General features: G+C 30.4%; 1 protein-coding gene and 1 long non-coding RNA gene across 2 annotated transcripts; one reads left to right on the top strand and one right to left on the bottom strand.

Annotated features, from left to right (window-relative positions):
• Positions 1-562: 562 nt before the first annotated feature.
• Positions 563-6,888, bottom strand: LOC132308183 (protein KINESIN LIGHT CHAIN-RELATED 1). Its single transcript, XM_059806201.1, has 3 exons — positions 5,995-6,888; positions 1,592-2,500; positions 563-995 (listed from the first exon to the last, which is right to left on the bottom strand). The coding sequence occupies exons 1-3, from the start codon at positions 6,666-6,668 to the stop codon at positions 761-763; spliced, it is 1,818 nt and encodes a 605-aa protein (XP_059662184.1). The 5' UTR covers positions 6,669-6,888; the 3' UTR covers positions 563-760.
• Positions 6,889-16,588: 9,700 nt separating this feature from the next.
• LOC132308182 (uncharacterized) lies at positions 16,589-24,710 on the top strand. Its single transcript, XR_009482394.1, has 3 exons — positions 16,589-16,746; positions 18,587-18,710; positions 24,356-24,710. It is a non-coding gene; the product is annotated as an uncharacterized LOC132308182 (long non-coding RNA).
• The last annotated feature ends 628 nt before the right edge of the window (positions 24,711-25,338 follow it).

Genomic DNA, 25,338 nt, shown 5'->3' with positions numbered 1-25,338 from the left:
TTGTTTCTAATTATTTGCTGTCGAGCAAGTTCTGTTGGCCAGGCTAATATCAAAGCCTCAGGGATTGACCTCATGTATGCTCTAATTGTTGAATATTTGTATGTTAATATCCTTGCAATAACAAAGGAAGATTTATGTAATCTTGTTATGTAGGGGTGTTTTGGTTGCAAAAACACATGAAGATAAATAAAAATATATAAAAAAATTTATTTTGCCTGAAAAATATAAATATTCTATGTCAAAACAAACAAAACCTTAGAAAAAATAAAAAATAAAATAAAACTAAACAAATTTGTCATTATATCTTTCAAGTAGGCATTCTTCTTACTTTTGAGAAGAAAGACGAGAAAGCAAAATATTTCCTTAATTATGATGAGAAAGCAAAGGAAAAGAAAAATGACATCACAATAGAAGGAAGCATCTAACAGAAGGTTGGAGGGATGGTTAAGAGTGACTTTGACTTTGACTTTGATGGTATCAGAAATATGTTGAAAATTTTAGTGAAAGACACAATACACGTTGAAGAACAACCGCATATATATAAATTTGATCACACGACTCGAGATACAATTTACTTTTCATTTAACATCTTCAAGATCACAAATAGATATCCAATCAAAAAAAAAATTTACCAGAGAAAAAACCAGTGGAGAAAGAAACAGGAAGCCTCACCAAGTCATAAATCAAACCCCATACACGATCTTCTATGTTACAGCATATGCACGTGTGAAAAGCAAGGAGAAAATGCAGAAATGCGCCGTCAATTTCTAAAACCAAAGGGCGACCACTTCTTTGATGCCTCTTTCTTTGTCCTCTTAGAGTTGGGGTCGATAAGGTTCTCTAATGATTTTGCTTTTTTGTTTCGTGACCTGCCCGCTTCTTTCAGGAGCTCAACCAGCCTTTTCTTTTCATCATCAAAATCAGGATTGGCTGTTCCAAGCTTTTCTTCTCTCAGTTTTAGTACATACTCCAAAATCTCAATTGCATCTTCCACTCTGTTAACATTTACAGAAAGCATTTAGCAAAGCTGGTTTAAAAACCAGAGGACTATTTTCTTTCATACTGTGGTTACTATTTTCTGAGAGCAGATACCAAAACATTGTCTTCAAAAGCATAAAAATAAATAAATAAATAAGCATTTCCAAAATACTACCCGAATGACACCTTTGGTTCTTTGCTTTAGGTAACAGAAGAGTAAAAGAAGCACAAAGAAAGTTGAAATTGCAGTCTTATGCTTTAGTTCTACTTAATTGCAATCAGAATTCAGAAAGTCTGCAATGTTTAAATGCAGAGGTGATAACATCACATTACAGATCATGCTGCTGCCACGATGTCAAAATGTAGCGGCACTTGATAATTCATATCAGCCACTTTTGGCAATATGAAACTTTGTGTGGCACAGTCCTTACCATGAAGTAATCACATTATAACGGTGGCCCCAGTTGCAGATTTTCTAATGGTCGAAGAGAGGAACCTAAGAGACTAGGGCAATATCAACTACAACTTCAAATGTAAAAAAACAATATACAATATCCAATCAGTAAAAGCTCAAGTAAAAATCCAAGTAAAGTAGTTTGAAATGAGATAATACCTTCCCATAGCATCATAAGTCGCTGCAAGGTTGCTATACACTCCAAGAGTATCTTGATGACATGGACCGCACTCCTGTTCCAGTATTTCTCTTGCTTCCTCAAACAACTCGGCAGCCTCATCTATTTTGAACAACTGTACACAAGCCAAACCCATCTGGTTCAAGACAACCCCAAAGAACGCTGATTTCCTCTCTCCGCTGGCTCTCAGTTTTGCTACAGAACTCTTGAAAGAGCTGTAGGCATCTTCATACCTTCCAACCATGTAAAACATAACACCCATTCGAGCCTCTATTCCTGCAATTGTACTTTGCTGCCCTGGTTTATCCTCCAGCAATTTCATTGCCTTCTGCAAGAGCTTCAGTGCCTCCTCAGGTTCGTTGAAAGATTCGTAAATGGCTGAAATCTCTGTCATCCCACTTGCAATCTCTTCTGCAGTCGTTCCAGGCACAGGTTTTGCATATATTCTGAGGGCATTTTCACAATATGATCTGGACTCTCGCAACTTTCCTGTCTTGTAGTATAGATCAGCTAGGCGTACAAACACAGAAGCAACTGAAGGGTGGTTGTCACCCTTTGACGATTTGAAGACAGTGAGTGCCTTCTGGTAGGAGAAGACGGCCTCATCAAAACGAGATAGGGACAAGTAGATGTTGCCAATGCTGACATCAATAGCAGCAACCTCATTGTCTTGTCCATTGGCAATCATTGCCATGCTGGCAAGCACAAGGTGTTCAAGAGCTGATTCATAGTCTCCTTTAGCCTCGCATATGAGGGCCATCAACCGCCGGTCAGCTGCTTCTTCAAGAGATGCCGGTGAACTGTGCACACGGTGGATTTCAAGGGTTCTCTTGGACAAATTTTCAGCCTCGTCAAATTGCATTGCCTGAACATGGGCCTCAGCTAAGTACCTGCCATTGCAATGCGGTTGCCTAGAATTAATTTTGTTCAAGAAAATATAGAGCGCCAATTTTTAAAAAACATTATGATCCCCCATGTAAATATGATGAAGTAGTAGTTATTTAGACAACAAAACAATTTGAAATTGAATGAATCGAAATTTTAATTGTTACATAGAAACATACTTATGACTCCAAACATCTCTTTACATTGCAAGTCACAAGTTAAGCTGAAGACTAAAAGGTATATCAAGTGGACAATCAACAGAAAATCCTTCAAATAAACACACATATAAGATGAAAAATAAAAATCAATATATCTTTACTTCTGTACCTAATTCCTGCAATAACTTCTTTATATTTTACAATACAGCAGGTGGTGGAACTATGGGAATCACAATTATATCTAGAGCTCATCACTGTGTACCAATTTCATTCATCTTTCATATGAAAGCACTTATGAAAGCTGTATTGTACAGGTAACTCAACTTTTCTAGAGCACCATTACTGTTAGGCAATTTCCCTCATCTTTCATTTGAAAGCACTTATGAAAGATACAATTCTACTGGTAGCTCAATTTTTCTTGTTCCAATCTCCAGCCTGTTAGGTTTGTAGAACTAGGTTGGTAAATTTCGTAGAACAAAACTCATGCAATGTAATTTTAAAATATGTTCCGCACATGTGAGCTGTTTAGAATGATGGTTAGATGATTAGCTAGTGTTGCATGAAGTGAAGCAACTATAACGGTCAAATTCGTCAACTTCATGAAAACAAAGGATAAAAAGGTAAAATCACTCCAATAATCATCTTCACCATATTATGACCATGCATACATGTTTATTTGATCAAGTTTCAAAGTTCTATAAACTTACTTGAGCATTAATACACGTTTTTCAAAATATGTATACAACAACAACAACAACAATGTGGACTAACTCATCTAGGAAAAAAATTGTGGACCAACTCTACCCACATTAACTTTGGTCTTCCTCTTCCCCTACTATTATTACCCTCAATGTGGACTATACCACATTTCCTAACCAGCACGCTTAAAGGTCTTCTTTGCACATGTCCAAGCCATCTTAACTGATTTTCTCTCATTTATCTCCAATTGGTGCTACTCCAACCCATCTCCCAAATGTGATCATTTCTAATTCATCTTTTCTAGTCTTACCACACATCTACCTCAACATTCGCATTTCTGCCGCACTCACTTAATGCAAAGATTGTCTCCTAACTACCCAACATTCGGTATCATAAAGTACGGCTGGTCTTAATAGTTGTTCTATAGAACACAATCGTAAGGGGATACACAATATACTAAATGCACCCCTCCATTTAACCAATCCTGCCTTGATTCTATTAACATCATCTCCAATTTATCCCTAATTATGAATAATTGAGTCTAAATAACAAAAATGTTCACTTTTTTGTAGCTCTTGATTCTCAATCCTCACTACATCCTCATTTGGATTTCTATATTTACTAAGGTTAGAGTTAGACTCCATACATTCAGTTTTATTTTGATTTATTAACCCTTTAGTTCTAAAGCTTCTCTCTAAACCTCCAATTTTACATTAACTCCTTCTCTAGTCTCATATACACCACGGAATCTCATCTTGGATGTGTCTGGTGAGCTCATCTATAACCAAGGCAAAAATCAGTTTGCAACATTAATAACTGATATTGCACTCATCGATCGATTGAGAATGTTTGTAGATCCATCGAAGCTTGCAAAGTGAACCGTCAATCTAAGTGTTATAATGTATCGATCAATCAAGACTTTGTTCAACGTGGATCAAGAATTGGTCCAGTGGAGTTCTATTGAAGCATAGAAGCACCCTGCATTATCGATCGGTCGATCCTTGCCCAGAATTCGATTGACAGACGCACAGCTGTATTTTCCAATTACACACACATAAATAGAGAAAAAAAAAAAAAAAAAAAAAAACATTACCAATATATAGCTTTTGTTTTTCATGAAATCATAGTTTTCAACTTTTCCTAAAGCTCATTGATTTATTTCTTTTTCCACAAGATCAAACATCATGTTCTTCGTATACATATTCATATGAATGCTTTCTTGTGAGTTTGGAGAAAAAGAAGAGTGCAGTTTTTATTTATTTTCCATCATACATCATATATGTTAGATATGGTGATGTGATGATCTTTGAGTATTGATACTATTGCGGTTATAGTACAAAGTCAACATCTACACCAACACCGTATAGAGCAATCAACCAGATTCTCGTTTGTACGACTAGTGACAAAAGATCAATCAGTGAAGAGGTAGTGTTCTAGCGTACTGAATATTGTAGATTGATCAGAAGGACAACTTGAAGATCTTTGAAGGACTGAAGATTTTGTGTCTTGCTATGTCAAAGGATCAACTAAGAATTCGAGGGTACGACAAAGGATCAACTAAGAGTTCGAGGGTACTGAACAGACTTATGTTGTACGTCTCTTCATAGGGGATTAGTTTGCCGGACTATGTCCCATGGTTTTTTAACTTACCAAAAGGACGTTTTTCCACATTAAATCTGGTGTGCAATTGCTTTATTAAATTGCTTATATTTTTAATGTACTTTAAATTGCTTATATTTTTATTTGTTTTATTGATGTCTGCTGGCATATCTTTATTTGTTTAACAAGCAATTTTTAGATTTTTAAATTGCCTATTCACTCCCCTCTAGGTCTGTTTGACATGAATGTGATCAGGACGATATCTGTACACAACAAGAATCAATTGTTATTGTATAGTCTCAATCGATTCCCCATCACCTCTATGGTATTCATCTTTCAGTTTGCAAACATTGTACCAATTTGACCCAGCCTGGTTGAGTTAATTTTGAATCAAGATGTTCTGAACCTGAGCCAAAATTTGCTAACTCTTAGTTGGGCTGGTCCAACTGCACTGAATTTTGTGGAGGCAAAAGTTGTCATCCTATGTCTTTATTGCATCTTTTGCAACATTTGAAGAAATTGGTTCCAAGGGGGTCAGTTTTAGGCATTATTCAAACATGACATTTCAAGATTTTACCAACATTTAAGAGAGAGCTGCCAATTTATAGATAAACTGATTCAAGATGATGAATTTCTAAATTCAAATGCCTTCAGAAAACAACAAGGAGCAATTAAATTGTCAGGTACATTGGAAAATGCTTAATTGTTCCAGCACAAATCTTTTTCTCATCAAATGTTATATCGTCAATAATGAATCAAATACACTCAACTCAACTCTACAAAACTTTTCGTCAATTACTTGGGTTAGCTAGTAATTAATCAATATAAGAAACCAAATTTGAAACAACCCAATAAATTCATGTAAAGTAAGAGTAGGATATTCCTCACCCAAGCTTTAATTTGATGAGTTTGATCCAATCCATTCTCATTCAAAATTGTAAAAATTCAACCTTTGTATCAAATTTCATGAATAGTTATAGTTGCACAGATCAACCCATTACAGTAAACAAAAACCACACAATTCAAGACTTAAATAAGTTCACCTGCAAGTCTCTGCAACTCTTGGATCTGTCTCACCTAGCACCTCCATCTGTATCTTCAACCCTTCCTTGTAACACTCAATCGACCGATCCAACTGTCCGAGCATCGAATGAGTGTCGCCGAGTTGCATATACCCCGAAAATGCAGCGAGAGCGTGATCAGCTCCCCCCGGCACATCCGGAACCTTAATTGCCCTATCCAGCACCGGAATCGCCTCCTCAAACCTCCCCAAACTACAGTAAATCGCTGCCACTACGTGCAAGCTCATCGCCAAGTCCAAGCTCGGCTCGCCGTCGACGGCGCACCGTTCAAACGACTTCGACGCCCGGAGCGCGTAGTCCAACGCCTTGCTGGGGCCATCACCGGCGGCGATTGTATCACGCGCGAGTTTGAGAAGGAACGGGCCGAGATCGGGGTTGTCGAGAGACGATTCGTCGATGACTGGCTTCTCCGGCGACTTCTTCTTGACGAAGCTCCGATCCGGAGACGGCTTGGCCCGTGATGTCGACGGGGAAGGCGAGGGAGGTCGCCTCGGGACCGGCGATGTGGTCTTGGGGTTTAACGCTTCGGATCGGGCGGAACTGGGTCGGATCTGTTGGGGAGTGTTGTCGTCGGGAACGGTGATTCGGAGCGGCGGAGTTTCCGGCGGTGTTTTGACTGAGACGAGACCTGGCATTGTGACTGTTGAAGGTGGAGAAGAAGATCAGATGTGACTGATCGATATGTATGTGGGTCACTGTAAATTGCTATATGTGTATATAAGATGAGAGAGAGTAAGAAAGACGCAATTGAAGATGAGAGATACAAGAAGGGATTAATTAGGGATTAAAACGTGCCACCATTTTCAACTGTTAATAATTGCATATCTAGTTGTTCCAGTTCGTCAGGTTGACGGGAGGTGGGACAATCTGATGGCAGGTTAGCTTCTTGATATTGGACAAGTGTTATGCAGTAATTGGCAAAACTACAAATTAAAATGTTTATTTTTATAATTTATACTTATTTGTGCTTTTTTATATTTTCCGCCAAATCCTAGTTTATCCCCCAAATAATAATAATAATAATACAAAACTTTATGTGCTCCGTCCAATTGTATTGTGGTTTATTTAAGATTGAAATTGTACTTATTTATTAAGAATGAGCCTGAGTTTAGATTTTAAATTACAAATTACTTAATTAAGGAATAAGTTTGAGTGATAATGACCAACAATGGTGGACTGGTTTTGGCTTTTATTTTTATACTTTCCTGACCAGAAGAACACCAAGTCACAAATCTATTTAAGCAAAAGTGGGGTAGGATGAAACCCAAATGAATTTTAACTTTCTTAATCAAAAATTTTCTTGACTAATAACATTGAAAATTTATAAACCCTCTACCTTTCTCATGCCATCATCATACCACACTTGACATCTTTTTTTGTCAAAACTTGAATGGACACTTTTACAAACTTAGGTGCATTAGCATTGTAAATAAGACTTGGAACCTAATTTATTAGAATCTTATGCAATGGTACGATATAATTATATCACAAAATGTGATATTAATATAATACTTTTTTAAAAAATTAAAATTTATATACTATATTTATATCATTCATGTAACATATTACATTGTATGTAACATAATAACACAATTAAATCAAAATTTTAACACACTTATATAATTATTTGTATTGTCAATTCTAAGTTATTGCATTCATAATGTAAAATTGTTGAACTATGCATATAATGCGGGACAAAAATGGCACATAGGATGTGGTTGGTAGACTTGAGTGTTGTGCAACACACCAAGGCATAGGTGATTTTGGAGCTTCATCAAAAACAAAGGCAGTTTTTGCAACTCGATCTCAAATTGGGAGAACTTAATCTTATGATCCAACAACAGATGGAAAGTAAATTCTGCCACCAACCTGCTTCGCAATATTTGCCTATCTTTAATGGTATATCGTACATGGGAAGAGAGAAATGAGCTAATCTTCAAAGGGAAGAAATTTCCCCAAAGGGCAGTGCCTACTCGTATTTGTAACACAATCACCTCAATTATAAAATTAGGGCTTCTTGTGATTGTGCGACTTCTAGGAGAATTCTGAAGGATTGGAACCTGTTTCCTTCTTCATGTTGTCCACCGCCGAGACCTCCAAACTAATATTCGCCAGGATTGTTCCGGCTAAAGTTCCTCTTCTCACCGGAATGGATCTTGCTGATTAACAGCCATTAACAGAATTTTATCCGTTAATTTCAGTTAATTCCTACTTTGTTGTGTTTGGGCTGAGCCCTTGCTGCCCTCTGGGCTTGTTATGTGTCCCTTTTGGGCTGATTGGCCTAAGGCCCACCTTTTGTAATTTTTCTCAATTTATTCAGTTGCTTAAAAAAAACAAACAAAAACAAAAAAGTTAAGATAATGAAATCGATCGATTCCATCCTAACGAATTGAAAATATTTAAATTCACTACCAACCCGTGAGAAAGAAAATCGAATCTACAAATTGAAATTCTCAAATGATAACCTTGGTTCAATAGATAATAATTCTCAGAAAAAAATATATATATAGATAATAATTCAATTTATCAATATTAATTCATATATTAAAATCATGATCAACTCATACACTTTAAAAGTCATTATCATTAAGTAATACATATATATATATATATATATATATATATATATATTAGGAAAAGACACGATGAACGTGATCAATGTTTTGTAACTTATTTTATTATTTGATAAATTATTTTATTAAATAATTATTTATTTTTCCTATTTTTCAGTTGTTTTAATAATGATTTTAACTCATTTTACTTTAATTCATTTTATATCAATTAAAAAATATTTTTTATATTAATAAATAAATACTTAAATACTAAAATAAAATAAAATAGCTAATTTGTGGTAGAGTTTTATAGAGTATTTTTTATATTAATTATTCTTGTCTAATTAGATTTTTTTTTATTAAAAAAGTTATAATTAAAGGTAATTTGTAGTAGAGTTTTAGAAAAATTATTTAATTTTTTATATCGATTAATAAATATTTTTATATTAATAATTCTTATCTAATTAGATTTTCTTTAAAAAATTCTTAATAATAAATAAATAAATAAATAGATTAGTTTGAATTTTATTAGGTAAATTTTAGAGTTTTATAAAGTTATATATATATATATATATATATATATATATAAACTTTTTTCATATCGATTAATAAATATATAAATAAATAAACACTGAAATTTTTTGCACCCATTTAATAATAATATAGATAAAAACTCTTTTTATATCGATTAATAAATATTTTTTTATATAAATAAATAAATACTGAAAACTCTTTTGCAGAACTTCTTGGATTAATAGGATGATGACATAATCATAACTGGGCCAGGTCAATTATATTGTAACAATTATCCAAACAAAATAACTATTATTTTCAAATCAATTAATAAATATTTTATTGTGACTGACTTTATTAGGTAATTTTTAGTGTTTTATAGAAACTATTTTTATAAAAATTGTTTTTATATCAATTACTAAATATTTTTTTATATAAATAAATAAATACTAAAACACTGAATGAGCCGGACTAGTTATATTGCGATAATTATCCATAAAAAATAACTATTCTTTTATATCAATTAATAAATATTTTATTGTGATTGATTTTATATTATTGTCTAATTGGATTTTATTTTATTTAAAAAACTCATAATAAATAAATTAATGTGATATAGTTTTATAGAGAATAAAAAAGCTAATTTGTGTTGAATTTATAAAAATTATTTTACTTTCTTTAAATATATTCTTGTCGAATTATATTTCCTTTTATTAAAAAAACTCATAATAAACAAATAAATAGGTCATACGTGTTAGAGTTTTATAGAAAATCTTTTAAAAACTCTTTTTAAATTAATTAATAAATATTTTTTATATTAATAATATTTGTTTAATTAGATTTCCATTTATTAAAAAACTCATAATAAAATATAATTTGCGATAGAGTTTTAGAAAAATTATTAATTTTTTATATTAATTAATAAATATTTTTTATATTAATAATTCTTATCTAATTATATTTCCTTTTATTAAAAACTCATAAAAAATAGATAAATAGGTAATTTGTGTTAGAGCTTTATAGAAACTCTTTTAAAATTTGTTTTTATATAAATTAAAAAATATTTTTTTATATTAATAATTCTTGTCTAATTATACTTTTTTCCTTAAAAGACTCATAATAAATAAATAAATAGGTAATTTGTATTAAAGTTTTATACAAACTCTTAAAATATATCATTGTCTAATGTGATAAAGTTTTATTGAAAATAAAATAGATAATTTGTGGTTGAGTTTTATATAAACTATTTTATTTTATTTAAATATACCATTGTCTAATTAGATTTTCTTCTATTAAAAAACTCATAATAATTGATAATTCGTGGTAGAGTTTTAGAAAAATTATTTTGTTTTTTATATCAAATAATAAATATTTTTTATATTAATAATTCTTATCTAATTGGATTTTCCTTTATTAAAAAACTCATATTAAATAGATAAATAGGTAATTTGTGTTAGAGTTTTATTGAAATTCTTTTAAAAATTCTTTTTATATCAATTAATAAATATTTTTTTATATTAATAATTTCTGTCTAATTACATTTTTTTTTCTTAAAAAACTCATAATAAATAGATAAATAGGTAATTTTTGTTAGAATTTTATAGAAATTCTTTAAATATATTATTGTATACTATGATAGAGTTTTATTGAAAATAAAATAGGTAATTTGTGGTAGAGTTTTAAAGAAATTATTTTATTTTCTTTAAATATATCCTTGTTTAATTAATTTTCTTTCATTAATAAACTCATAATAAATGGTAATTGAAATATTTTTTTATATTAATAATTATTGTCTAATTACATTTTTTTCCTTTCAAAACTCATAATAAATAGATAAATAGGTAATTTGTGTTAGAGTTTAGAGTTTTATTGAAATTCTTAAAATATATCTTTGTCTAATGTGATAGAATTTTATTGAAAGTAAAATAGGTAATTTGTAGTTGAGTTTTATATAAACTATTTTATTTTATTTAAATATATCTTTGTCTAATTAGATTTTATTCTATTAAAAAACTTATAATAATTGGTAATTTGTGGTAGAGTTTTAGAGAAATTATTTTGTTTTTATATAAAATAATAATTAAAATTTATATTAATAATTATTGTCTAATTAGATTTTTCTTTATTAAAAAACTCATAATAAATAAATAAAAAGGTAATTTGTATTAGAGTTTGATTGAAATTCTTTTAAAAACTCTTTTTATATCAATTAATAAATATTCTTTTATATTTGTGTTAGAATTTTATAGAAATTCTTTAAACATATTATTGTATAATGTGATAGAGTTTTATTAAAAATAAAGTAGGTAATTTGTAGTAGAGTTTTAAAGAAATTATTTTATTTTCTTTAAATATATTATTGTCTAATTAGATTTTCTTTTATTAATAAACTCATAATAAATGATAATTTAAATATTTTTTTATATTAATAATTCTTGTCTATTTACATTTTTTCCCTTAAAAAAGTCATAATAAATAGATAAATAGGTAATTTGTGTTAGAGTTTTTTATAAACTCTTAAAATATGTCCTTGTTTAATGTGAATGAGTTTTATTGAAAATAAAATAAGTAATTTGTAGTTGAGTTTTATATAAACTATTTTATTTTATTTAAATATACCTTTGTTTAATTAGATTTTCATCTATTAAAAAACTCATAATAATTGATAATTTGTGGTTGGATTTTAGAGAATTATTTTGTTTTTTATATCAAATAATAAATATTTTTTATATTAATAATTCTTGTCTAATTAGATTTTACTTTATTAAAAAAACTCCCAATAAATAGATAAATATGTAATTTGTAGTAGAGTTTGATTAAAACTCTTTTTATATCAATTAATAAATATTTTTTTTATATTTTTGTTAGAGTTTTATATAAATTTTTTAAATATATCATTATGCAATGGGATATAGTTTTATTAAAAATAAAATAGGTAATTTATGGTAGAATTTTAAAAAAATTATTTTATTTTCTTTAAATATATCCTTGTCTAATTAGATTTTCTTTTATTAATAAACTCATAATAAATGGTAATTTAAATATTTTTTTATATTAATAATTATTGTCTAATTGCATTTTTTTTCTTAAAATAGATAAATAGGTAATTTGTGTTATAGTTTAGTAAAAACTCTTAAAATATATCATTGTCTAACGTGATTGAGTTTATTGAAAATAAAATAGGTAATTTGTGGTTGAGTTTTATATAAACTATTTTATTTTATTTTATTTAAATATAAAACTTAGACTAATAAGAAGAAGAAAAAGACAATTGATTAGGTTTTTTTTTTTTGTATACATTAAATGTAGCAATATATGTAATAAAACAATGCATGATCAAAACATAAGATTAATAATAAAAAGAGAAGAGAAAGACAATTGATTAGGTTTTTTTTTATTTTTGTGTACATTAAATATAGCAATATATATAATAAAACAATGCATGATCAAAACATAATATTAATAATAAAACAATGCGTGAGCAAAAAATAAAACAATGCATGTACCTTGAAATTTGATGTGATTAGATGAAGGCAAAAAAAAGACTTGTACATATATAGAGAAAGAATATAGATTTAATAAATATCCAAAATGGACTCTTTTTCTCCCTCGCCTTGAATCCCTTCCTGTTGCAATCAAGTTAGGTTTTGAATTCTTTCCTGCTGGGACTGTTATTATAATTTATTATATTTTGCGGGCAATCGTGTTAGGTTTAGTAATAGTTGTATAATATAATTTTAATTTTAATTATTAGGTTTTGAATATAATTTGAATTTTAATTATTATATAATTTGAATTTTAGTATGATTTGAATTTTAATTAAACTCATTATTGATTATGGGATATAATAATTAAACTCTTTATTGTGAATTAAACTCTTAATACGCGGTCACCCTCATTGCAATCTCAAAAAAATAATAATAAATAAATAAATAAAAATTGAGAGATAGAGGAGTACTTACCAAGGGAAATTTTGGAAGAAAAACTTGGATTCTTTCTTATCAACAAAATTTATAATGCTATGATTACGACAAAAAAAGAAAATGCATAAATTATAATTATAAAACCACACTGGAACCGAGTAAAACAAAATAGTTTATTGTTTAATTGACATCCCAAAATAATACGGAGTATTAATTTAAAAAATAGTTAATTGTGTGAAGAATTTTAGAAATCCAAGACTTTTAAAATATTATAATTACAAGTTTAATAGTTGGAGAGTTTTAAAAAATCGTCAAGAACTTTAATAGTAAAGAATTCTAAAAATTGTTAAGAGTTTTAAAACAATTAAAAAATTTCAATAAAAAGATCCAAAACAACCAAGAATATATATAAAAAAATATGATAAACTCTAAATATGAATTTGATTATACGAATTAATTTTTTGATACAAATTAAGTGCAATCAATAATTAAAATCATCTCACAATTCTAAATTAATTTGATTAAGACATTATTTTCATTGTTATTTTTTATTTTTTTTGTACGTGGAAGTCATAATTTTAATAATAGGATATGTGATAAAAACTCTTTCTCAAAAAAATTTAGTATTACACTTTATCTCTTAGCCAAAAGGCCGAGAATATGTGATTATTAATTCTTTAGCTCTATAGTTTTATAAGTGGCTTTCATATAATTCTTTTTACTTAAAACCAATGTGGGACTTTGTAATTTGAATTAAACTCTTTTTATATTTTGTTAATTTTAATTAATTTAAATTTTATATTAGGTAATTTTTAGAATAATTACAAGTTTAATAGTTGGAGAATTTTAAAAAATCGTCAAGAACTTTAATAGTAAAAGAATTCAAAAAATTGTTAAGAGTTTTAAAACAACTAAATTTTTCAATAAAAAGATCCAAAACAACCAAAAATATAAAAAATAAAAATAAAAATAAAAAAAAAATAAAAAAAATGATAAACTCTAAATATTAATTTGATTATACGAATTAATTTTTTGATACAAATTAAGTGCAATCAATAATTAAAATCATGTCATAATTCTAAATTAATTTGATTAAGACATTATTTTCATTTTCATTGTTATTTTTTTATTTTTTGTACGTGCAAGTCATAATTTTAATAATAGGGTATGTGGTATAAACTCTTTCTCAAAATATAAATATGATGATACAAATTATTTTTCGGTAATGATCATACAAATTAAGTTTAATAATAATACGGGATAGAAACTATTTCTAAAAATAGTGCATGATAGAAACTCTTATGTGGTAGAAACTCTTTCTCAAAATAAGATAAACCTAAAATATAAATATAACGAAACAAATTATTTGTTGGTAATGATCATACAAATTAAGTGCAATCAATAATTAAAATCATAATTCCAAATTAATTTGATCAAGTCACTATTTTAATTGTTATACATTTTCTGCTTTAATTAAGTTAATATATTGAAATTCAATTATTGATATATTTTGATGTAGAATTATTGTTATGTATTTATTGAAATAAATTATATATTTCATTCTCTATTTAGATTTACTTTTATTGAATTTCAGTATTTCTTTCTTTATATTTTGTTAATTTGAATTAATTTGAATTTGAATTTTATTAGGTAATTTTGAGTTTTATATAATTTATATTAATTAATAAATAAATACTGAAACTCATTGCACAAAGGCCGAGAAAGTAGTACTGCACTTGATCTTAGCCAAAAGACCAAGAAAGGTTAGCCAAAAGGCCGACCCAAAAAAATTTAGTACTACACTTAATCTTAGCTAAAAGGCCGAGAAGGTGTGATTATTATTTATTTAGCTCTATAGTTTTATAAGAGACTTTCATGTAATCATTTTTATTTAAAACCAATGTGGGACGTTGTAATTTGAATTAAACTTTTTTATATTTTGTTAATCTGAATTAATTTTAATTTTATATTAGGTAATTTTGAATTTTATAAAATTTATATCAATTAATAAATAAATACTGAAATATTGAAATACTGAAACACTCTCAATATAATGTTCTTATGAACTAAGCAAACAATAATTGGAGGTGGGTGACCTATTACCGGGCAGGTGCGAAATTTTTAAGGATCAATTCACGTTTCTGTGCGTCTCTGATCAAGTGTTTAGCCTGTGACATTGAAGTCAAATTTGAATAACAGAATAAACAATTTTATGCAAATGCTGTTAAAAGGTTTAATAAGAATCCGAGTTGCCTTTTTAGAACTCTTTCACTACATTGATATTAATTCCTCTCATTTTGGATTTTTGACCAGACTTTGAAAGTGCAAGTTATTTAGGGGGTGTATTCTTAAAATTTGGAGAATGCCCACTAAATACTAAAAGTTGTTCGGGTGGGAGTCTGAATCCCACATATTTCAATTTTTTACATTCTCATGATTCAGGGTGTATTATATTTAGAATCGGAACATGCAAGACATTCAATCTAGTTCCCAGTGCATTCATTGAAATTCAATTTAAACTTTAGAATGATTTGCAATAAATTTTTACAAATATATATATATAATTCCTTAGATAGCAATAAATGGACATTAGCATATAATTAAACTAATGCATCATTAAAAACCATCACAGTAACCCAAACACAGTTCAGAAAACCATATTTGAACCAAACAACGCACAAACTGCTCCCTAACACACGTCGAATCACAGAGCCTGCTCTTAGAAACCTAGAACAGGCTTTAAACTACCTAGAGCCGGCTCTCCTTGTATTTGTTAATTTGAATTTGAATTTTATTAGGTAAGTTTGAGTTTTATAGGATTTATATCAATTAATAAATAAATATTTTTTATATTAATAATTTTTGTCTAATTAGATTTATTTTATTAAAAAAATGATAATAATAAATAGATAAATAGGTTAATTTAAATTTTATTATGTAGATTTTAGTGTTTTATCATATTATTTAATAAATATTCTTTTACATAAATAAATAAATACTGAAACTCTTTACACATTTAATAATAATATAGATAAAAACTCTTTTTATATCAATTAATAAATATTTTTTTATAAGTGGGTCGGAATGGGGTGAAGGAAGGCTCGTTCGTCCAATTATGATATTCGATTTTCAAAGTAAAAGACTAAGAAAGGTTAGCCAAAAGACCGACCCAAAAAAATTTAGTACTACACTTGATCTTAGACAAAAGGGTGAGAAGGTGTGATTATTTTTTCTTTAGCTCTGTAATTTTATAAGAAGTTTTCATGTAATCGTTTTTATTTAAAATCAATGTGGGAGTTTGTAATTTTAATTAAACTCTTTTTATATTTTGTTAATTTAAATTAATTTTAATTTTATATTAGATAATTTTAAATTTTATAAAATTTATATCAATTAATAAATAAATACTGAAACACTTTACACATTTAATAATAGGATAGATATATATACATCTCACGTGGAATTCTATATTACTAAATTAATCATTAATTCTGAGTCTAACAAAAATGTCTATCCCTACGTGGCAAGATCTGAGCGGTGATAAAGTTATAGTTCTGGATCCATTTTTTTTTTTTTTTTGGTTTGTCATCTGGATCCATCTAAACTTCTGAAGCTTAGGTAGCAGAAAACAGCGGGGTTGCGACACCGTCTCAGAGTCATTGCTCTCTAATCATCATGGAGACCAATTAGTTCTGTTCTTCCAACGCTGATACTTCATCATTTCGGTGAGAACTAATGAATCTCTTCCTAATATTACACACACACATATATATACATGCAATGCGATAAACATGTGTTTTTGTAAGATTATATTGTCATAGTTGCATTATTGCATAAAAATCAATTTATGTTCTGTATTCAGTTTATATATTATTTTTATATTTGTATCGTGTATTGAGCAAGTTTAGGTTTTCAATTGTTTATGATAGCAATAAATTGTCTTTACTTGTTATAGGAATGTGCATAGTATCATAGTATGTGTTTGAACAAGTCAGGGTGGTTTTTGAGTTGGCTGAGGTGACAGTTTAGGAATTAGATGTCTCGGTTCTTAAATTTATATTCTACACCTGACCTGCAGGTGATTGTGTGCCCTTGCAACAATTAGATCAATTTAGAATAGATTGGGACACCTCATGTAAAGATAACAGAAAATAAGGAAAAAAAGAAAAAAGAAAAAAATTGATTGGGGGTATATGTCAGTACATGGGATGATGGGAACTAGTAGTACCACGGTTACATTTTGGCCTTTCAGAGTAACTTGGATGATTTGGTGATGATATAAAATTGTTAAATTGGTCAATTACCGATTCTTTTGAGCTAAATTACAAATGAAATTGGATAAAAGAATATTTGAACTTAGAACATGTTACACCTTCCAAAAAAAAAAACTTAGAACATGTTATGTATTCTAAGTTTCAGTGGACATTATGATAGTGTAATTGTGTTGTTAGTTATTCTTTCCAAAAATACTTTTTTCCTTGGATCAGAAATCATATTAGTTGCTATGTATCCATTTTTTTAACATCATATCTCTGCGCGCGAGTATTTAAGTTATTTTTTATGGAAAAATCAGAAGTTCTAGACCAAAAAAGAATCAGAAGTTCAAAACTTAATTAAGTCCATAAGTCCATGCTCAAAGAAGTATTTTCAAGCTTCCTCTTTCTTTAAAGAATGAACATCTGCAAAAAATTTATGTCTTAAGAGTTTGGACTAAGTCCATAAGTTCGGAGATTGTTCCATTATGGTCAAAAGCAATAACTGATGACAAATACACCATGCAAGATTGAGTGAATGAAAGATTGGCAATAGTTATATATTTGTAATTATGTACTTATTGAGACCAAATGGAGCAAGGCATATTGAGAAACTCACGAGCGGATGTTGATAATCTTTGATGATTAATCTCTCTTTTTAAAAAAAAAAATTATTTATTTATTATTATTATTTTTTCAAATTTAGATTTTTCTGTTATATTTTTATGTGAACATAAGAATCTATGCAGCTTGTTACAAGGAACCTTCTTTCCTACGAAGGGAAAAAAACAAAGAAAAATGTAAGATAGGGAGACTGGGCGAGGGGGTGCTGAGAGAGAGAGACCTCTTCCTTGGTGCCGTTCTCACATTCTAAATCATTGATGATTTCATCTCTTGCTATGATGGCTTTCTGTATTGTAATTCTGTTTCCTGTTCAAACTAATATGCAGACTATGCAGTGTATTCAACTTGTCTTGTGTGCAAATCACTCTCAATGTAATGGAGAGTTAGGAGATACTAATATGAAGGATAGAATTGTAGATGTAAAATTGAACATCTTCATAGATTAAATCAGCTTCCAGCCCAATTTCATTTTTATCACAAGAGGAATTTCATATTATTTATGCCCTGGTCTATTGTATGCATTCATGCATAATACCATGCATATATTCATATATATAAATATACACACATATATGTAACACACACACACATATATATATATGAGAGTGGGAGAGATACACTAATTCCGTCTTCTTGTATGGTTCCAAAGGCTCTATCTCTCTCTCAATTACGTTTATTCTTATGACAGCGTGAAGGCCATACAACAACGATGAGTTAGTCAACTGCTATTGCCTCCTTTACCACCACCAGGTTTCCTCGGCGGGACATGCGCAGGATTGGGTCCAGTTTCATAATCCAGCATATCGACCCCTGTAAGCTTTCTCGCCTTCATTTGGATGATCACCTATTCAAAAAGCAGTGTGTAATTAGTCAGGAAAAAATGTTTAAATCCTTTTTTTTTCATATGAAGCATACATGCTAGATGTTCTCATGGTCACTAACCACCCCATTAGAAAATAGCTGTCTATATTACTTTTTATCTTTAAACACTACATGATTCATATAGGTGATGTATGATACTGTTTTTTTGAGTAATATCGTGTGTCTGTATTTGCTTGGTAATAAAAGTTAGGTATCTAATTCTTGCATATGCCAGGACTATTAAGCAGCAGCAACTAAGGTTTCCCACTTTTTCTTATGTCCATATATAAGTCACTCTGGACCCCCAGTACTACAATGGTAGCCTCTGCAAACCTGCAAAACGTTTGTTTGGATACTGCTTCCACAAAGGCACACATAATGCAAAGTAGGAACCCATGTACATGCACCAAAAAAATAGACCGTTGCACAGTCAATGTTCATGCATGTCTGGAACTACAGCTTACCTTGCTATGTGGGTTAGGAAGCTTCAAACTCCCTTTGTTGCCAATGGGTCTGCCTACAAGAGAAAATAGAAGACATTTGTTATGCATTTGAATGCTAGTAAGGAGGTTCGCATATGTACAGAACTTACTCACCTGATGATAAACTAACAAAGAGTAGGAGGATGAGAATGAAGGTCTTAACCTTAGGAGGCATACTGATTTTGTTGTTATTTTCAGTCTTACAATGTGAGTTGGTGTTTGTTGGGGATGGGAGTATGCTTTTATTCTCAATATGAGGGAATGTAGCCAAGAAGGCTTGTCATGATGCACTTTACTCAAAAGCTGTGTATAATGATTAAGAAATGCAATGTCTATTATCCACTAACTAAATGTCAACCACGTCATATTCTCTTGCAATAAAAGTCTTTTTCTCCTCTTGAAAGCTCTTGACAAATAATGGAGTCTACCTACATATGCTCTCTCAAATGTAACTTAAGAAACTTTAGGCTCCGAGACTTGATGTGGCATGTGTTAAGCCTGTCTTTGCACAAGTTGCAATTTCTAACTGAAAATCTGCTACCTTTTGATATGTGTTATTTGCTTCTAGCAGTAATATGTGCCATTATCACATGTTAGGTACCAATCTATTTACAATTTATTTTCTTCTAAACTACCCTGGATGCTCAAACACAATGTTGAATATCTTTTTGCTTCAGCAGAGCAGAAATCTAAATATTAAGACTGTTAATATAATCATCTTGAAAGCACTTGGAAGGTTAAATTAATGAACTACTAGTGGGAATACTTGAAAAAGAAACACAATTCTTTTGAACTCCACCAATCTAATAGAATTGAAATTATTAAATGAATTACCTTCCTCGTATATTTTCTTTTGTCAAGTACCTTCCTAATACTTGAATGTTGATAAACATTGGTTTATACCTTAGATCAACCAATCGAAATAAATACTATGTTTGCTAGCATAAGTTGATGTTGTTGGTAAAAGAAATATGCCTCCGAGTAGCACCTAAGCTGTTGGCAGGTGCCCACACACTCGCAAGAATTAGATTAAAATACGTGTTGTCTTCAAGTGCCTTCTCCACTTAATATAGTTGGAAGCAAATTTTTTTTTTTTTCCTTCCTTTTTTCCTTGTTGCATCTGATGTAAAGCTGTTTCCTTCAGTTTGTATTTCGGTATCTTTTTCACTATTTGTTTTTTCTTTCTTTTAAGAAGGCGCATATGTGTCTAACATGCACTAATGGATTCCTCAAGTTTATAAACATTGAAATTATCAAACTTCAAACTGTAGGCTGAATCCTTTTGTTGTTATGCAGCTTTTGCTTCTACATTTCAAGATTCCAAATAATGCATTTTTTTCTTTTTTCTTGTTCCATCTTGTTAAATTTGACTAATCTACTTACCAAATCAATTCAATCAAATTTACAACTGCAAATCAAAGGCATGCACCGTACAAATTCATTAAAGAACAAGACCAAGCAGACACTGCCACATGGTGTGCACTATTCGTTTTGCATGCTTACTTATCAGGTTCATTTCCCCTGTTCCTATTCTTTTATCTTTGCGATCTCATCGATTTGCTTGTTTTTGGGTCAAGGTGTTCTATGGTTTCATGCATAAGTCATGTCATATAGAAGATTTTCAAATAAGCAAATGAAAAATCCTCTATCACTTATTCAGAAAAAATTATCTATCATATTAATGGGCATATTACATTATATCTATACAATTTGCTTGACTTTCGGGGAAATAAACTAAAATTAAAAATCCTCTATCACTTTTTAAAATAGAATTAGGACCAATATGAATGGTGGTAGTCACATCAGTAAAATTATAGCACTTTCTGCACTGTTGACTTTCTAACTCTACTGTGTCTTTATAGGAAATCTTGATCCCATTACTTCATTATGTCTTACTGCCATCCTTGTGAACCATGGCTGCTAGTTCCTGATTTTCCATGCAAATAGTGTTATCCACGAACTCTTCCTACCAAATTGTGTCAGCGCTTGAATTCTGCTTCACTATTGAACCTGTCAAAGCATTTAATAGTACAAACTTTTTCTTGTAAGGGAAACAAAGATTAGACATCATGTTGCTTTCATATAATCAATTCATAAATTGGATCTTTATCTCACCTTTAAATTGTTATTATTAATTTCTTTAAAGTGCTTCCAAGTGTTTTGCTTGAATTTACAAATTTCTTCAAAAAAAAGATCTTTATGCTATATAGCTTGCAGTTCTAAAATGTTTGAACTTCTACACCCATTAAAGTAACCCCCGCCATCTTAAAACTTTGAACTATGATATCGTTGTTTAGTGGTTGGATGTCAAATTTACGTCACGTTGGTTTTGAGAAGTTCCAATTAAAACATGGTTCCGCATTTTTATCTACTCTTGGTGGATTCGTATACCTCATATCCTATGATGCTTCTATATTGCGATTGTTTAGCATAGTGGGGTCTAGGGACGATCAGATGTACGCAGCCCTCTTGTTTCGAATTTGTGACCTCCAGGTCATAATGGAGCAACTTTACCTTTGCGCCAAGGCCCGCCCTTAATATGGAAGCAAGTTTAAAGATGCCCCCTTTGAGAGATTGCCCTTTACATTATTCATGCCATATGTTCAGCCTTGTCTTTCCACATATTATCATCCATACGCACAAACAGAAATGACCTTATACACGTTATCTTTTAGCCAAAAAAATTACTTAGAACATAAAACAACTCAGTTAAAACATCGATGCTTTGTCCTTCCTAATTCTTAGCTAGTTCCATGGAATAAAAGAGTAGCAATTTTTAAAAAACAACCCAATGTATATTTTATTTTGCCTTTTCCAAATATATTATTTTGACAGTTCAGTAACATAATATATCGAAATGAAATTATATTAATACATTATCACTTTTTGCATCTATGCATGCATGTCAGTAAGTTATATTAATACATTATCACCTTTGACTCTAACTACTGGATGGATATAAATAGCCATCTATTATTACGGTAGCTGTATAAATCATTGCAAATTTGTTTATAGATGTGCAATATTTAATTGTCACCTTTGGACAAAAATTAGTAGGTGGACAATGATGAAGGTTTTGATCAATCACGGATGATTATTGACTTATTCTTGTTAGGACTAGTGTTTGCATTTGAGAGGGCAGAAAGTTGGCTATAGAGTTCAGGCTACCTTTGTTTTATTTATATTATTCTATTTTAATTGTTTATTTATTTATTTTTGAAGAGAGGGGTTAGTGGAGAGGAACGGAACCATTAGAAACTTGTAGAATGATGATGTAATTGCAAGGCCCTCTAGTAACCACCATAATGTCAATTGCACCAACTTATGACGCATAATTTACAAAAGTTTACCTTTCATCCACTGAAAGCAATTTTTTGGATGACCAAAATAACCCTTTCATGGTTCAAACTCCATTTTCAGCTGACTTGTAGGTTTTGCTTTACTTTCTGAAGACTCAACTTCATTTAGTTTCTAATCAACTCATTCTTGAATTTAATCCATAATGTCACATCCCCAACATGGCCACTAGCAAAATGTTTATGTTATGTTTCAACTAATCTTTAATTACTGCTCAGCCAATGCTGCCTTTCATCTTCAAACCCACTTTTAGTTTTTTAATCAATCAAAACAAAGGAGGAATAAATAAAGTTAGATGTTCTAGAGTCAAGATGGTTGAAAATGATTAAAATATACTGAATAAATCGTGACATGTATCGAAGATGGGCGTAAAGAGGTACTAGAATAAGTACAGACTGTACAGCAACCTAAAATCAATTATTCACAGGGGGGAGAGGTTGGGGATGATAATACTCGTAGAACTAACTCAGGTTAAGATAATAAAAAATATGTGATAATATGGGGTTTAACTGATGTGGTATGATGGTATCTCCAGGTAAACCATGACCACCACTAGGCTTTTTAGCTCAAATGATACATCGTCATCCTCCACATGGTAGGTTAGATATTCAAGTGCTCTTTGGGGCATAATGCATGTGTGGTTTACATCAAACATTTGTGACCTTCCAGATTACCTAACTGAAGTGGTTTAACTATTGAGAGAGAGACAAAATATGGGATAACCTACAATTCTACAAATGAATTGATGTGTAAAAGCATTTAGAAAGCTACACTAGGTCAATTTTATTTAGGAGCACTTGGGAACAAGGCACAAACTTTTCAATGGTAAAATTTCATCTAGTTTAGCACATAAGGCAATAGTACAATAATAGTGGACATGTTGGCAATGTTGTGATTGGATGATTTAAGTAATAACCCCTCCTGAACAATTCACTGCTGTCAGAAAACTAAATAAGAGAGGCATGACATCTTAAAATTAGCCTCCAAACATCGACCGGATATTGAGCCGTCTTCGTAATTATTTGGTGCCTCTTTCCCTTTGATGTCCTTTCTTTCTAACTTAAAGGTTGCTGCTATTACATTTGAAAACTTAGTTCTGCTGCAAATCATAGACACCTTTCTTAGTGTAGAGAGTCTAAACTAGGACTAGTCTGAGCCAAGCTAATTGATCTTATAATCAGGGATGAGAAAGATTACTCTGCAGGATATGTGAAAATGATTAAAGACTGTATAAGTGTATTTAGTGATAGTCAAGTACTCGATTACTGCCCATGACGTGTGCTGTTTATTTTGCAAGCATACTGTATTGCCTCAATTTTTCTTCATTTACAGTGTGATTCTCCTTTTAGATTGATATTTGTCATATTGTATGGCTATAGGCAATACTCATCCCAAATAAAGGGTCTACAACAAAGGGAAATGAACACATCCACTCATATTGGTTTGTTGGCAGTCATATCACAAAAAAGTCGCACCTCAAAGTGAAATGATCAGCATGGGAAGTTGGCTGTTAATATTGTTGTTGTTTCTGTTTTCTATAAGGCATAAAACTTCTTTGATTTTACTCTCTTTTCAAGATATAATAATCTGGTAAACAATTTGCATCTTTGTAATCTACACATACTAAGCTAGCCCTGTTCTGGTCTCCTGGCAAATTTCAGAAAATATCTCCCAGACCCTTTGTTGGATTTACTTATGCAATTGCTCTCTTCTATTCAAACTAACCAACTCTGCATCTCCCTCAATCTCGACTGCAGGTACTCGTAAGCGCGTACTGGTATAGACTGTCGGTCTCATTGATCGTCAGTGTCTGTGATGGACATATCCTGTTATGGCAAAAAGCAAATGCGTCGGCAGATTTAAAATCCATGGATTGGCACTTGTTAGGAATGAGTCTTTTCCATCAAGTCAATTTCAGTGATCCAAAGTATTTTGTCCTCTTGTCATGGTATTTGTTCTACAGAGGCGTTGACAGCCATCATATATAGATTTTAACACTACCGAAATGTATGGCTACCATTCATGTTTGAATTTTTAAACCAGGCAGACAAGCAATATTCGTTACTTGAAATCATTATATACAGGAAATGTGGATGACTATGCTTTTTCCCATTGTGTGTGGTTGGAATACAAAGAAACACTGAGCTTATCGGGAATTATATTATAGAGCGACAGGAAAGTTGCTGTTCCATTATGTATTAGTGGAAAGAATCCGAGAAAGGCCTATAAGCTTCAAATTTGAAGCCATCGCTGCGACAATTGGGGCCACATGCTAGGTCTTGTCTCTGGAAGAGTATATGCCTAGTGTGCTTTATTAGTTTATCTTTTTCTTTTCTTTGTTTTTTCTTTTACCATTGCTAAAAACTTGCACACTTTTTTTTGTCCCTAACTGCACTATTCCCTTCTCAAATTGATAACAAAAAAATATAAGAATAAAAAATTATAAGGTCTGTTTTGTTTGACACTTAGAAAGCACTAAACACTACTCTAAAAACATACTTTTTTAAAAATTGAATTTTTAAAAAACAGTTAACAAAAACTATCAACCTAAGAATATTTTTACTAAGGAGTCGTATACCGACACTCCTCGAATACATGTCCTAAATAAAAATTAATTTTATTATTTCGAATACTTCACCGACACTTTTCGGACACTTCTCGAACATCTTTAACACAAGTCTACTCAATAATTTTAAAAATAATGTGAATACCAGCATGACAAAGTAGTTAAATAATGGAA

This window comes from Cornus florida, unplaced genomic scaffold (assembly GCF_030987335.1).
Source record: "Cornus florida cultivar Cherokee Brave unplaced genomic scaffold, ASM3098733v1 CherokeeBrave_3.0.0_Hap2_Chr05, whole genome shotgun sequence".
In the NCBI taxonomy this organism is placed as follows: Eukaryota; Viridiplantae; Streptophyta; class Magnoliopsida; order Cornales; family Cornaceae; genus Cornus; species Cornus florida.
The sequence above is the reverse complement of the archived record's forward strand: the minus strand, read 5'-3'. Positions and strand labels throughout refer to the sequence as shown.